This window comes from Melitaea cinxia, chromosome 3 (assembly GCF_905220565.1).
Source record: "Melitaea cinxia chromosome 3, ilMelCinx1.1, whole genome shotgun sequence".
NCBI lineage: Eukaryota > Metazoa > Arthropoda > Insecta > Lepidoptera > Nymphalidae > Melitaea > Melitaea cinxia.
Genome location: NC_059396.1, coordinates 1585082 through 1599727, shown reverse-complemented (window position 1 = coordinate 1599727; position 14646 = coordinate 1585082). Strand labels below are relative to the sequence as shown.

Genomic DNA, 14646 nt, shown 5'->3' with positions numbered 1-14646 from the left:
CCTTCTAAAAGGCGTTTGGGTACTCTCGCCTCGTCCATTCGCAACACGTGCCTTGCCCAACGCAGGCGCTCGATCTTTATGGTCATAATTACGTTTGGCTCATCGTACATTTGGTATATAGCTCGTGGTTATAACGCGTTCGCCATCTCTCATTTTACATCACAGCTCTGAAAATGCGTCTTATTATTTTACGCTCAAATACCAACAAGGAATTTTCGTCTTTTTTGCTCAGCACCCAACATTCGGAACCGTAGGTGAGTATGGGTCTTAGTAAGGTTTTGTACAAGAGAAGTTTTATGCTTCTTGAAAGAAGTTTCGAACGTAAGTATCTTAGTAGTCCGAAGTAGCACTTGTTAACCGCCATTGTTCTCCTACTTATTTCTGAAGACACATTGTTGTTATCGGTTACTAAGGATCCAAGGTATACGAAATCATTAACGCTAGCGAAGGTGTTGTTGCCAATATTAACCCCTTGTAGTAGAGTTTGCTGGTCTTTTGACGCTTTCAGGTACTTAGTCTTAGCCATGTTAACTTGGAGACCGGCTTCCGCAGCTGATTTTCCAAGAGCAAGGGATGCACTCTCCATTGCAGGTAGAGATCTTCCTATCACGTCGAGGTCATTCGCATACCCTAGAATTTGAACGGATTTGTGGTAGATAGTGCCTTTGGTCTCGATCTTTAAGTCGGGAAGACACTTGTCGAGAGCGATGTTGAACAGTAGGCACGAGAGCGCATCCCCTTGTCTTAAGCAAATTTACTCTGTATATATTTTATATATCGGAGTGGCTTAACCCAGGCTGTTTTTAAAAAAACATGACGTCAGCATTGCTGAGGTCGTCAATGCCAGGGTTTTGATTGCATTCCATCTTCGTAGGTATGAAATGAAATGCACAGGACTCAGGAGATATTCTTCTTTGATTTATTCCAATTTGAGGAGGTCCGATCGTTTCGTCGGCTCGAACAAGAATTATCAATACCGGCGAGCGCTCGGCCTTTTATAACAAAATTGGGTGGAGCACTATTCACTCAACATAACACCTATTTATGGACCGTACAAAGTACAAACCGTACCGTACAAAGACCGTACAAAGTTTACGCTATAAGTTGAAGTAGAAACATGTAAAATCTGGCAAAATTTCCATAATTGAACAATATACAGCAGAGCTATTTTTAAGTATAGTGGGTACCAACAGTAGGTACTGTTTTGTACAGTAACCTATCGTAAGCGTCCCGCTTCTGGTCAAAGAACGATAAGAGAGGTTTTAGCTATGACAAAAAAGAGTTGAAACAATTAATTATACTCTTTGGTGAAAACTTAGTCAGTTGCGCCATCTTGTTGCAAATTAGTACACTGTAATTAGTGTTGTGATAACCGATATTTTTTAACTTTGTCTCATTTAACTTAATTTACAACTTTCTCATTTTTTTGTACAATTTCAAATTTGACTTAAAACAATTGTCTAATATGGCTAAAACAATTTCTAAAAAAATTGTTATGCCTTGTAAGTAATTTGTAAAATAAAGAAACAAAAATAAAAAATTTCTACCAGTCTGTAGCTCTGTAAAAAAAACCAGTAGTCTGTCATTGTCAATGTGACATTTTTGACATTTAACCCGATAAGTTCGTTCTCGAAGAAATTTTTACAAATTAGTGCTAATATAACTCTGTTTATGTTACAAAGAAATTAATTACGTCATCATCACACGGGAAAGACGTACTTTTGTGTCTTTTTTCGGTGTAATATGAGAGAGTACTTTAATAAATAAGTGGTGTTTGATGGGCGATCGACAGAGGATACGATCTGAAGACATGGCCACGACAAGTACCGCTGTGACGGTGCCACCACAGATACAAGAGGTAAACAGTACAATACAACCTTATCATTAGTATTTACTATTTATTTATTAGATAATGTGATACTGCTTCTTTCGTCTGTCGCGAACTTTGTATCATTTAGAATTTACGATGATGGCTTTCGAAAGAGCTATATTTAAGTGCCTTAGAGCATCTAAATGCGTTTTAGCGCCTAAGCAATGTATGTTAAAAGCTAAATATTCGACCAAAAGTGATGGATTGTTGAGTGATATCAATGTGTTGGATCTGACTAGAGTGGTCGCGGGGCCTTTTTGTACTATGACCCTCGGCGATTTAGGTGCAAATGTAATTAAAGTTGAGAGTTTAGAAGGTGATGAGGCGCGAAAATGGGGACCACCATTTGTTGAAGGTTCAACGGATTCATATTACTTTTTATCAATTAATAGGAATAAAAAAAGTATATGTATTGATTTGAAAAGTTCAGAAGGTAAGTAAAATTTGTTAAGTTAATTTTTTTTTAATTATTAAGTAATTTTTTTTATTTTTCTAAATTTTATTTTTTTAATTGCTTAAAATAAACTTTGCTACATATGTGTTTTAATTAATAATACAGAGATAAAAGAGAAAGAAAATTAATGTAAGAAATATTACAAACTTCTATATTTTATATATAAATTGACTTTTCAGGTAAACAAGTAATGTATGACCTGGCCAGAAAATGTGATGTTCTTGTTGAAAACTTTTTACCCGGTAAATTAGACAAGCTGGAGGTGGGTTACGACAAGCTAAAGATCATTAATCCTAAGCTAATATATTGTGCTGTCACAGGCTTCGGACCTGTCGGACCATATGCTAAAAAGCCGGGGTAAGATATGAACAATGTCTTTTGATAGTTTTTCTAATTTATTTTTAAAGAATAGAAGGGAATCCTCCAGTGACCATGGTTGCTTTAAAGTATCTGAAATGGAGGTCATTGAAAAAACTTAATAAATCACGATAAAATCCAAAAAAGTTATTTCATTATAATGAGTGAAATTTGCGTGAACAATAGGAAACAATATCAGACGAGAATACTAAATTTATGAAAGTTTTATTGACATAAATTGTTCCTCACTGTGTAAAATGTCTATTGAAATTGTAAAAAAAGCAAATTGAACCTTTTATTGATTGTTTGTTTGTGTTGTATGAATATTTTAAGTTGTAAAATTCATCTAAATTTGTTTTAGACATTGGAACTAGATTCAGCTTAGACTTTCTGAGATTGTCTTTAGAAATCATGTAGCAATGTTGATGTTTCCATTATTTTTGTTTGAAGTGTGTTGTAATTAAATAATATATTATTGGTTAATTGAGCAAGTTATGTTTTCAGTTATGATGTAATCGCATCGGCTATGGGTGGCTTGTTAAATACAACCGGTGAGAGAAATGGAAATCCTTGCAAGGCAGGAGTAGCTATCACCGATGTAACAACTGGACTTCATGCTTTTGGAGCTATTATGACTGCCTTATACTATAGAAGCAAAACCGGCCGTGGTCAAAAAATAGACTGCAATCTTTTATCGACGCAAATTTCTAGTATGATTAACATAGCAAATATTTACTTGAACTGCGGAATTGAAGGACAGAGATGGGGTACAGCACACGCTAACCTCGTCCCTTACCAAGCTTTTAAAACTAAAGACGGTTTCATAGTCATCGGTACAGGCTCGAATGCTCAATTTGCCGATTTCTGTAAAATAATTCATAAAGAGGAACTTATATCTGATAAACGTTTCAAAGATAACGCAGCTCGAGTTAAAAATCGTGACGAGATCATCAGAATCATCAGTGAGGTGATTGAAACTAAAACGAAAAATGAATGGTCGGAGATATTTAAAAATGCGTCATTCCCCAATGGTCCCGTTAATACTATGGAAGATGTGTTCAACGATGAGCATGTGAAAGCCATCGGTTTGGTTAAAGAACTACCGCACAAACATGCGGGGACTATAAAGATGGTTGGACCTCCTACTGTCTACTCGGAAGGGGGCAATGCGGTCAGAACAGCTCCCCCTACTTTAGGAGAGCATACAAGAGATATTTTATCAAATTTCTTAGGTTATCATAATGCAAAAATTGACTCATTGCTGAATAAAAAAGTTGTTAAATAGATTTTAATAAATTGATAATGAGAATGTTTACATTTTTTAATATCATATCAAAAATCGATCGTTCCAGCGGGGATCGAACCTCCATCTCCGACTTACCGTGTCGGTACTCTAGCCAATTAAGCTATGGAACGATGTACTGATGATTTTACGGTTCTAAGCGACTGTGGCGCCGTCTATAGTGAGTTCTTTTACAGAACCCGTAACTATTCAAAGTTTCATATTTCAATGAAAATCTTTGACAGGAGACGACACCATTCCATGTTTAATTCTAAGGGCTAGATCACCGACACGGTGAGTCGGATATGCAGGTTCGACTCCCACTGGAACGGCCGATATTTGATATGATATTAAAAAATGTTTAGAATTCCCTGTGTGGTTTACACAAAAAAAAAAATAATAATAAGTATGTTTACATTGATTGTTTATATATAATGATATTGTAAAATAAATAACTTGTTATATTCTTATGTAAGATGTGTGGATTCTTTATCTCGAGCTGATAAAAGTTTTTATCAGATAATATAATAATAATAAAAGTGTATATTTACTTATGTACGCACGTAAGAAGTTATACTTCATTGGCTAGCTAACATCACGTAGCTAACTTCTTCTTCGTTGACTAGCTAACTTCAGGGTATCGGATGTTGTGAAGATGTGCGCGCGCATCGTAAAAAATTTGCCCTAACGCGCCAAAAAAAGAAGTATAAATTCTAATATTTTTCTGTTTTCTATCTATTTGTTATCGTATTGTTTATGTAAATATTTCATATTTGTTGATATAATTATGATAATTAAATTATGTGCTGAATGTTTTTTTTTCAAATACACTTTTATTCACTTATGTTGTTTTTTTTTATTTAAAAACCTCAAAAAGAACGATATTTTATCTTATCTGATAAATGTGTTTTAACCGACTTTCAAAAAAGGAAGAGCTTCTCAATTCAATTGTATATTTTTTAATGTATGTTACCTCAGAAATTATGACCGATAACCACTACCTTTCGATTAAAAAAAAACATTAAAATCGGTTCAATAATTAAACACTTAAATTAATTGAAGCATTGTAGTTAATCATCTCAAATAAAATAAAAATTAAAAGTATTCCCTTTCTCATAAACCTAGGAATCTGTGGAGCGTGTTGCGGTGATAACTCTTCGACCGACACGTACGCAGCGCAAGGTGGTCTGGACAGAGGACACCGTCGACAACGAGAACATGAACAAGAAGAAGTCCAAATGTAAGTTATTATTATTTTCTCGAAGTAAAACTTCTTTACGCACGCTCGACTTGGGGAGTAAGCTGGTGAATGCGTGACGAGACCGTTACGAAAAGTGTGATCGGACGAGGTAAACGGAAGTTGAGAGGGAGATATAAGTTAGTGAAGATAGAGAGAAAGAAAGAAAGAAAGAAAAGTTCTTTATTGGCCATTATCATTTAAAATTTTAATAATACAATTAAGTTAGAAGGCCAACCAGGTCTCTGCCTCAGCATTGCTTAGCAGCAAATTGTTACTGCTAAGGCGCTGCTCTTCCGTCAGAGCCTGCATCGGCGACTTCAGACGCCAAACGCCACAAGAACATAATGTGCTTAATAAAAAAGAGAATATAAAATAAAAATAACGAAAGATAGACACGTAAAAAAAAAAACTTAATAATGAGAAAAAAATAACAGAAGTAACAATAAAAATATTCCAGAAAAAAAAGAAAAGAAATATATAATAATATAACAGTCATACAGCCTGACTACTTCTTCTTCTTTTTTAAAGACTATGGCTCCATCAGCTTTTCGCCGATGATTTTGCCAATGACAAGTACCTACTGAAAGTGTATAAGTCCGGAAACGGTCCGTTTTTGACAGTACAATAGTGGGATAAGCCGCTTAAACTGCAGTTAGTTGAAAATATTTGACATGACTATTTAACTTTAATTTATTGGTAAATTATAATTTTATATCATTGATTCTAATAAACTTAGCTAAGACAACACAAAAAGAAGATGGCACTAAAGTTAGAAGAAAACAAACATTGACCGGCCGCGGAATGTTTTTGGGAAGCATATCATATAGTGATACAGTTAATTTCAGACAATTAAAAAATAAATGATCGAGAGATCCTTCCTCCAAGCCACATTCACATAAGGAACTATCACGAATGCGTAACTTAGCTAAGAACACAGGTGTGCAGGAGAAACCCAATCGTATACGGATAATTATCGACGTAGTTATTTTACCTAGGTCGGAGTATTTAAAAAACCATGGCTTGACAGGGATACACGGCTGGATATTGCCATAATATTTACCTGTAACTAGTCTTGAAGATTGCCATAATCTATCCCAAGATTTATCCAGGTATTGTTTAGCCAAACTTCTAAAGTCTCGGGTAAAGCATTTATTATATTTATCGCAGCCTAGGTGAATGGCGTCTTTTGCACATATGTCTGCCATCTCATTACCTGTTATACCGCTGTGACTCGGTATCCAAGCAAGCGCTACTTCAATATTCGACTGATGACATTTGAACAGTGTTTCTTTTATCTTTAGAGTAATGGGAAGATTATTTTTAGCATGAAATGGACTTTTCAATAAATCCTGGAGGCAGCTTCGAGAGTCAGTGAATACTACAGATTTATTAAGACCATGAGATTCAATATACAAGACAGCTTCCAAAATGGCAATACATTCACCTGAGAAAGTTGAGAAGAGAGGAGGCAGTTTGTAATTCAAGATAATATTGTATTTAGGAATCCAGACAGCAGAACCAACGTTTAACTCGGGGTTAATTTTAGATGAGTCAGTGAAGAAATGTAACCATTCTGACCAGTCCGAATCGATTATTCTATTAAACTCAAGTGCGGCGCCAGGTGATTCTTTAGTAATTCCTAGGTTCAGGATAATTCTAGGATGATATATCAAGGAATCGTAGCTATACGTGAATAGTGGATTTTTGTCAAACTGATATATACCATTGATGTTGATTTTAAGAAAAGATTTAGTAAGGGGGGGTTTATCTTTATAGGTCCAAAAATTTGAATTATTAATAAGCTGATTGAGATCATGGAGCTTATTAATTAAAGGGTGAGAAAAGTTTTGTACGGCATTAATAAGGAACCTGTCACATAAGAACTGTCTGCGGAGATGTAAAGGAGGATCAACCAATTCCACTTGAAGGGCATTAGTAGGAGACATTTTCATTGCTCCAGCTATAATTCGTAGGCATTTCGCTTGTAATCTAGTCCAATATGAGAGAGCAACCCTATTACATGGTTCCAAAACGAAACTTGCATAGTCAAAATGGCTACGTATAATCGCATTGTACAACAACTTCTGCGAATAAGGGTGCGATCCCCATCTAACGCCCGAGAGAGATCTTAGAATATTAATATTTTTTTCACATTTGTTAGAAATATAATTTAGATGTTGAAAGCCCGACATTTTGGAGTCCAGTATGACTCCCAAAAATTTTACGTGATTCTGAATGGCAATAGGTTGACTATTGATGTGAAGAGACACGCTATCTGGGACAGAGCGTTTTCGAGTGAAAACGATGCCAGAGCATTTTGGGACAGACAAGGTAAGACCATGATCATTTAACCAATTATTTAAGTAGTACAGGGCAGAATTAAGTCTAGAAGTGGCCTCGGAAAAAGTTGAAGAACAAGAATAAAGAGCAATGTCATCAGCATATTGTAGAATATTGCAAAAACAGAGGACCGATTTGTCAAGGTCGTAAGTATACAAATTGTACAAAAGGGGGCTCAGAACGGAGCCCTGAGGAAGCCCTTTCCAGACTATTCTTTTTGGAAGTAATAAACCTTGGACGCGAACCGTGATGTATCGGGCAGAGTAAAGATTAAAAACAATATTGATCATTTTCATCGGCAAGTTTAAGTTAAACATTTTCTGACGGAGAATATGGAGCTCAACGTTATCGTATGCAGATGAGATATCAAGGAAGGCACCAATAACATGTTTCCCAGAGCTAAGGGCACGCCAAACATCGGTGGTAAAGATGCTGAGGCTATCTAAAGAGCCCATACCCTTCCTAAAGCCAAATTGGTATTTAGACAATAGGCCTCGACTCTCTATAAGCCACTCTAATCTATTTTTAATAAGGTGTTCCATAATTTTAGTCATAACAGATGAAAGAGCAATTGGTCTATATGAAGAAGGATTCCTGGGGTCTTTATTAGGTTTTAGGATAGGGATGATAATATGAGTTTTCCACGAATCAGGGACAATTCCGGAGCTATAGATTAAATTAAAGATATCAAGCAGATATAGTTTAACAGAAGTGGGGGATTTCATAATAAAGGAGTATGGGATACCATCGATCCCAGGCGAAGAATCCTTAAGTCCATCAAGGGCAGAAAGTAGTTCATTTAAAGAGAAGGAATCGTTGAATCTTTCGGAAGCCATGCAAGAGGGAGGACATAAAAAAATGTTTTCAGAAGGAACATAGGGAGGAGCTAGATTATTAACAAAGTTAGGCAACCAGTAAGAGGAATCGTTAGAAGAGACGATACGATCATCCTGAAAAATTTGTCTGAAAGATTTTATTTTTCTCCACACAAGCGAGGCAGGAGCTCGCGGTGACAAAGACTCGCAGAAGTTACGGCACCCACTAGTCTTTTTCTTTGAGAGTAAGCGCTTAGTCTTAGCAGTTGTTTTCTGTAAATTTAGGTAATTAATCATCGATAAATCAGAAAGATAGGTAACCTCAGCAGCCTTGCGTTTCCGAATACTATCTGTGCATTCAGAGTCCCACCATGGGGGCGAAGGTATTTTATCTAGAAAAGAATTTTTAAGTGGAATTGATTCATCAGCTGCAGAGGTTAGACACAAAATAAACAGATCATAACACAGTAAAAAATTATTGTCAGAGACCGGAGGAAGGGTAGCAATTTTAGAATCAAGAAAATATGAGAATTTACGCCAATCAGCTTTCTGAGTTCGGTATTTTAAGAGAGGAGGGAGAGGAGCCGATTTATTAGGAGCGGAATCAAAATTTATTAATATGGGAAAGTGATCACTACCGAATGAGTTCGGTAAGACCATCCACACGAAGGACATGACTAAACTCGGAGATGACGCGGAGAGGTCAACTGCACTAGGTTTTTCACTCGGGGCACCTCTTCTTGTCGGAGTACCATCATTTAAGACACATAAATTGAGATTATCAAAAAATGACAACAGTGATGAGGAATTTGAGTCACATTTACCGCAACCCCAGAGTGTGTGATGAACATTAAAATCTCCTAAGATGACAAGAGGAGACGAAAATGTGGATAAGATATTGTTTAATTCTGAAATTAATGCTGAACTAGGGTGTGGTAAATAGATTGAAAAAAATAATACATTAAATATTTTAGCACCAATTATTTGAAAACCAGGACCATGGTAAGGGATATGAATTTGCGAGAAGGTAACAGTTCTATCAATCAGAAGAGCGGACCCTCCGTAGCCATCATCTCTGTCATCACGTAAGCACAAGTAGCCAGGTACTCTAAATATAGAACGAGGCTGAAGCCTAGATTCTGAAAGAGCAAATATTGCAGGTTTATATTTATTGATTAAATAAATTAGTTCATGTTTTTTATTTCGAATACTTCTACAATTCCATTGAATGATCGTGCGACCCAGCATTTTTATTAACTAAAGTAGATATAAAAGTTTGCAATAAACTTAGGACATTGTTCGGTAAAGCGTCTTCAAACTTAGAGATCATGTTGACAAGAGCGCAGATCAAAATCTCAATTAAATTATCGTTAGGAGTTAAATTTGGGGTCGGCTCAATCATTTGGGGATTAGGAAAAGCACAACCGTTAGGCATGGTAGATTTAGGAGAGTTGGTGAGGGAGGAATGAGCATAAACATCATAAGAGGGGCGCAAAGGGGTACTAGGACGAGGAGTACTGAACACCGTTTTACGGTAGGAGGTAGAGGGAATGGTAGGAGAGCTTTGGGATTGGTGAGTGATTTGAGGAGAAGGATCTGTAGGAGAGCTTTGGGATCGGTAAGTGACTTGAGGGGAGGGCTCTAGCCTAGGCGACGCTTGAGAAGCTGCAGCATAGGATAGCCGGGGCAGATGAGGGACACGTGATGAAGCCTCTGTGTAACCAATACTCTCTTTGGTCATAATTAGTTTAATTTGCTTTTGCCTTTCATGCTCCGGACATTTTGAAGATTCTGTAGCCTTATGATTGCCTCTGCAGAAAAGACAAGAGACATTTTCATCTGAGACAGAGCAGGTTTCGCCAGAGTGAGGTTGAGCACATTTGTAGCATCGGGGGGTGGAACGGCACTGGCCCTTAGTGTGACCGAAACGGCAACAAGCAAAGCATTGGATGATCGGTAATTGGTACAAAGAAACAGGAAGGGATGCGTGAAAACAAAAAACTCTCTCAGGTAAATTCTGTCCAAGAAAGGTTAGGGCAACTGTAGTAGTAGGTATCCATTCAGGTTTTCCATCGGTAATTCTTTTTTTATTTAGGCGACGAGCTTTGATGACTTTACCGCAGTTATGAGGGTATTCCATTCCCTCAACCATATCTGATAAAGACCATTCAATGGGGACAGAGCGGACCACGCCAGTCCTCGTGACTTGATATTGTGGGATAGAAGCCTCGTAGTTATTTGCGGATAGAATAGGATTATGGACAAATAAATTTGCTAGATCAGCCGACAAAAAATCTACAGAAATCCTATTTCTGCCTAGGTTTTTAATGCCTCCGTTAACAATTCCATTTATGGAGTTCTTATGAAGGAACTGTGCGAAATTGAGAAGGCGAATGGATGGACCAGATTTTTGCACAGATTCCAATTTAGAAATATGAACAGAAAAGGGACCTTTATCATCCTGATTATAAGCAACTTTATTACCTGTGAAATCTGGATCAGTATAAGTGTCTTGCACAGAGGCAGACGGAGGAGAGGCTTTCTTTACACTTTCAGCATCAGGATCCATTGACAAGTGCCTTTTATTGCCGCCAACGCCGCCACCTCCTCCATCAGGAGGAGGTGAAGCGTCCCACTCCATATTAGAGACTACCACTTATTACATAAAATAAAAACAGCACTACTATTCAAAACAAACCGGCACAGTATACAAAGTTCAACAATAAACACAAAAATTTCCACCAAATAATAGGAAAGATACACTAGCACGTGTTGACTCTCACCTACCCTCAAACGAAAAAAAAACTACAGCCTGACTAGACTCACACAAAAGATGCTCACTCATATTTAACAGTCAAAGTCAATGTCAATAATATACTTATAGTAAATAATTAAAGAGATATATATGTAATACATAAAATAAATAATAACATTAAATCAATAAAATAAATAAATAAATAAATACATAAATAAGAAAACGTATACGGAGTGCAAGCTTCTGTCAAGGCTGTCACAGAGAGAGATAGAGTTACGTTTCGTAAGTTTTACTTCAATCGTGTGGTCTAAAGCACACTCGTTTTTTATACTTCAAAGGTTTCAAATGATAGTAAGCTGATAATAATAAATAAATACTCTTTATTGTACACCACAAAGAAACTTTACAAAAAAAGTGATACATGCAAAGAAAGATGTACAAAGGCGTTCTTATCGCTAAGAGCGATTTCTTCCAGACAACCTTTGGGCATAGGGCATAGCGTAGAAAAAGAGAAGCGGTAGGGAAGTGTACAAACAGCAATATGATATTAAAAGAATTAAATATACATACATATACATATATACACAATATACATACACATACATATATGCAAACTGATACCGTAGCGTATTTTAACTGAGGTACGGCACAGCATAAATATCCTGCTCAAAATCTGGGGTAGCCGACTGGGGAGGTACTTCGACCTTACAGAAGATCACAGCTAAATAATACTGCTTTCAAGCAGTGTTGTGTTCCTGTGATGAGTAAGGCAGACGGAGGTGATAGGGAGGGTCTGGGCTAAAGTTCGGCAGCATTGCTCCTCGAGTTGCTGGCGTCGCTTGTATAGACATCAGGTTTGTGCTTGTGTTTTGTGTGTGTTTCCAAACTCCAGACACAGGAGTAAATCCTGGTAGGGGGGGGGGGGGGGTAGTGGGCGTTTATTTATTTGTCTGCTTACTTATTTTCCAGGTTGTTGCATATACGAGAAACCGCACCGTTTCGACGAGTCCGACTCGGAAGACAGCGACGACGAGTGCGAGCATTGCTTCGGACATGTCGAGAAAAAGCACAAGAAAAGAAACGCAGCGAATGCGACTGCTACCACCACTGCTACAGAGATACAGGTAATATTAAAGTGTGTCTGTCAGCTCCGAGACGCGACAGGAGTGTACCTTGAGAAAGTTTAGTGTGATACTAAAAAATATACGCTTCAGCCTGTAACATCCCACTACTGGGCATAGGCCTCTTTCCCCATGTAGGAGAAGGATCAGAGCTTAATCCACCACGCTGCTCCAGTGCGGGTTGGCGGATATATTCCCTGCTATGGAGTAACGATCACTATCAAGTGTACATGATAACAACCGGGATAGACAGCTTAATGTGCTCTCCGAGGCACGGTGGGGAGACCCACTAGACCAACATCCAAACTGGAAAGAAATTAGAAATAATAAAAGCTTCTTTTTTAATGCGACTAGGGTGGAAAACAAAGCCGTACACTTGTACGGCTCACCTCATGGTAAGCAGTTACCGTAGCTTATAGACGTGTGCACTGGTCACCTTAGTCACTAAAGGAACACAACACTGCTCGAAAGCGGTATTATTTAGCTGTAACCTTCTGTAAGGTCGAGGTACTCTCCAAGTCGGGCTGCTCTATATTTTGAGTAGGAAATTTACTACCAGGCCCTACCTAAAATAATAATATTTTTTCCAGGAGACAGTAGAAAAAACGGCATCAATAACGCTAAACCCAGGCGAACCCGCCCCGGCGCCGCCAGATAGACCGCCGAACACATAAACTACATTCTGACGTACTAATTAATATTACATTTATATGGTTATCCAGTTAAAAGTATATTTATTGTATTCATAATTAATAATTAAGGGCCGGTTTCATCAATTATGGGTAAAATTTACCCTGCGAATAATTTACGAATACACTTTAATTATTTCTATGTATATTTATGAAAAAATATATACATTTAGATATAACAGTCGACCGTGTATGTTATACGATATATATTTATATTTATTACTAGCTGTGCTCACGACTTCGTCTGCATGTAATTTAACAAAAAAGTTTTTGTTCAGTTCTCAGTTATAAAATAAACAAATTTCTAAAATAAAAGTAGCCTTAGTTACTCCTTACTATATTAGCTATCTGCTAGTGAAAGTCCCGTCAAAATCGGTCCAGCGGTTTCAGAGATTAGCCGGAACAAACAGACAAACAAAAATTGTAAAAAAAAATATTTTGGTATATGTAGGTATGTATGTACCGTGTATACATCCATATGCATTTATTAAGAAGCGGTTCTTTTAACATTACAGACACACTCCAATTTTATTTATTTGTGTAGATGTATAAGATTTTTTTTAACAGCAGGAGGTAGCATACCCTATTAGAACCTGTTAATCCACAATTAATATATATTTGCGAATGGAAATATCTCATCAATATAGTGGAATTCAATAGTTAAAAATAAATATATATCAAAAACTTTCATCTGTTGCGTATTATCATCCGTCAAAGTTATCCACTATGTCGTTAAAATAAAAAATTAGAATTAGTTACAATAATCAAATATAAATAATGACTGTATCAAGTAGACTTCAAAAGAACTTTTAAATTGTCATTTTACAAATAAAAATTATATTTGACTTAATTAATTGAAGCTAAAAGTGAAGCTACCGCTGATTCGGAATGTAGATTCTGCAGAGAAGAATCGGCGAGAAATACCGCAGTTACTTATTTTTTACAAATCTGTGTTTTATTATATTAATAGTAGCCTGTTGACTAGCCGATTGGCGCAGTTTGTAGTGGCCCTGCTTTCTGCTCCGAGGGTTGAAGTCTGGGTGTAATATAAATATTTATTTATATATGTATATATTTAAGTATGTTTATTGGAACGGAGTCGTTAAAATAAATATGTTGCTATACCAGTCGGCTGTTACCTATAACACAAGCATTAAGTTGCTTACTTTAGGAACAGACGACCGTGTGTATATTGTGTTGATATTTATTTATTTTTTATTTATCATCATTCATCATCATCATTTCAGCCTATCACAGTCCACTGCTGGACACAGGCCTCCAAAAGTTCACGCCAAAAATAGCGTGAACTCATGTGTATTTATTTATAGTAATTACTAATTAAAGCTATTAGACGTAGGACAGTATCCAATGGATAAAAATTAATTAGGTATTATTGCTTTTTTATCCATCGAATTCCACTATATTTATGGGATATTTTTATACAGTACCTGTGAATCTAAAAATTTAGTAATTCAAATGAAACAGACCCTAATGTCCTATTTTACCCCCTAGTCTATTCGTAACTTATGGGCAGGATAAACAGGCCCTTAAGAAAATAGTTATAAAGTTAAATCATCCATACACAGTGGCTTAGCGAAAGGGGGGCAAGGGGGGGGCATCATGCCCCGGGCGCTACTCACGAAGGGGTGCCAAAATATAGTCCGCAAAACTAAAAATTACTGGACTATATGTCTTTCGAACGGAAGGGGGGGGGAGGTATTGT

General features: G+C 36.8%; 1 protein-coding gene across 1 annotated transcript; it reads left to right on the top strand.

Annotated features, from left to right (window-relative positions):
- Positions 1-2098: 2098 nt before the first annotated feature.
- LOC123669280 (succinate--hydroxymethylglutarate CoA-transferase-like) lies at positions 2099-13104 on the top strand. The gene is given in 6 exon segments (XM_045602891.1): positions 2099-2303; positions 2504-2681; positions 3186-4026; positions 5089-5203; positions 12083-12237; positions 12825-13104. Coding segments are annotated over 6 exon segments (1542 nt in total). The 5' UTR covers positions 2099-2134; the 3' UTR covers positions 12909-13104.
- Positions 13105-14646: the final 1542 nt, after the last annotated feature.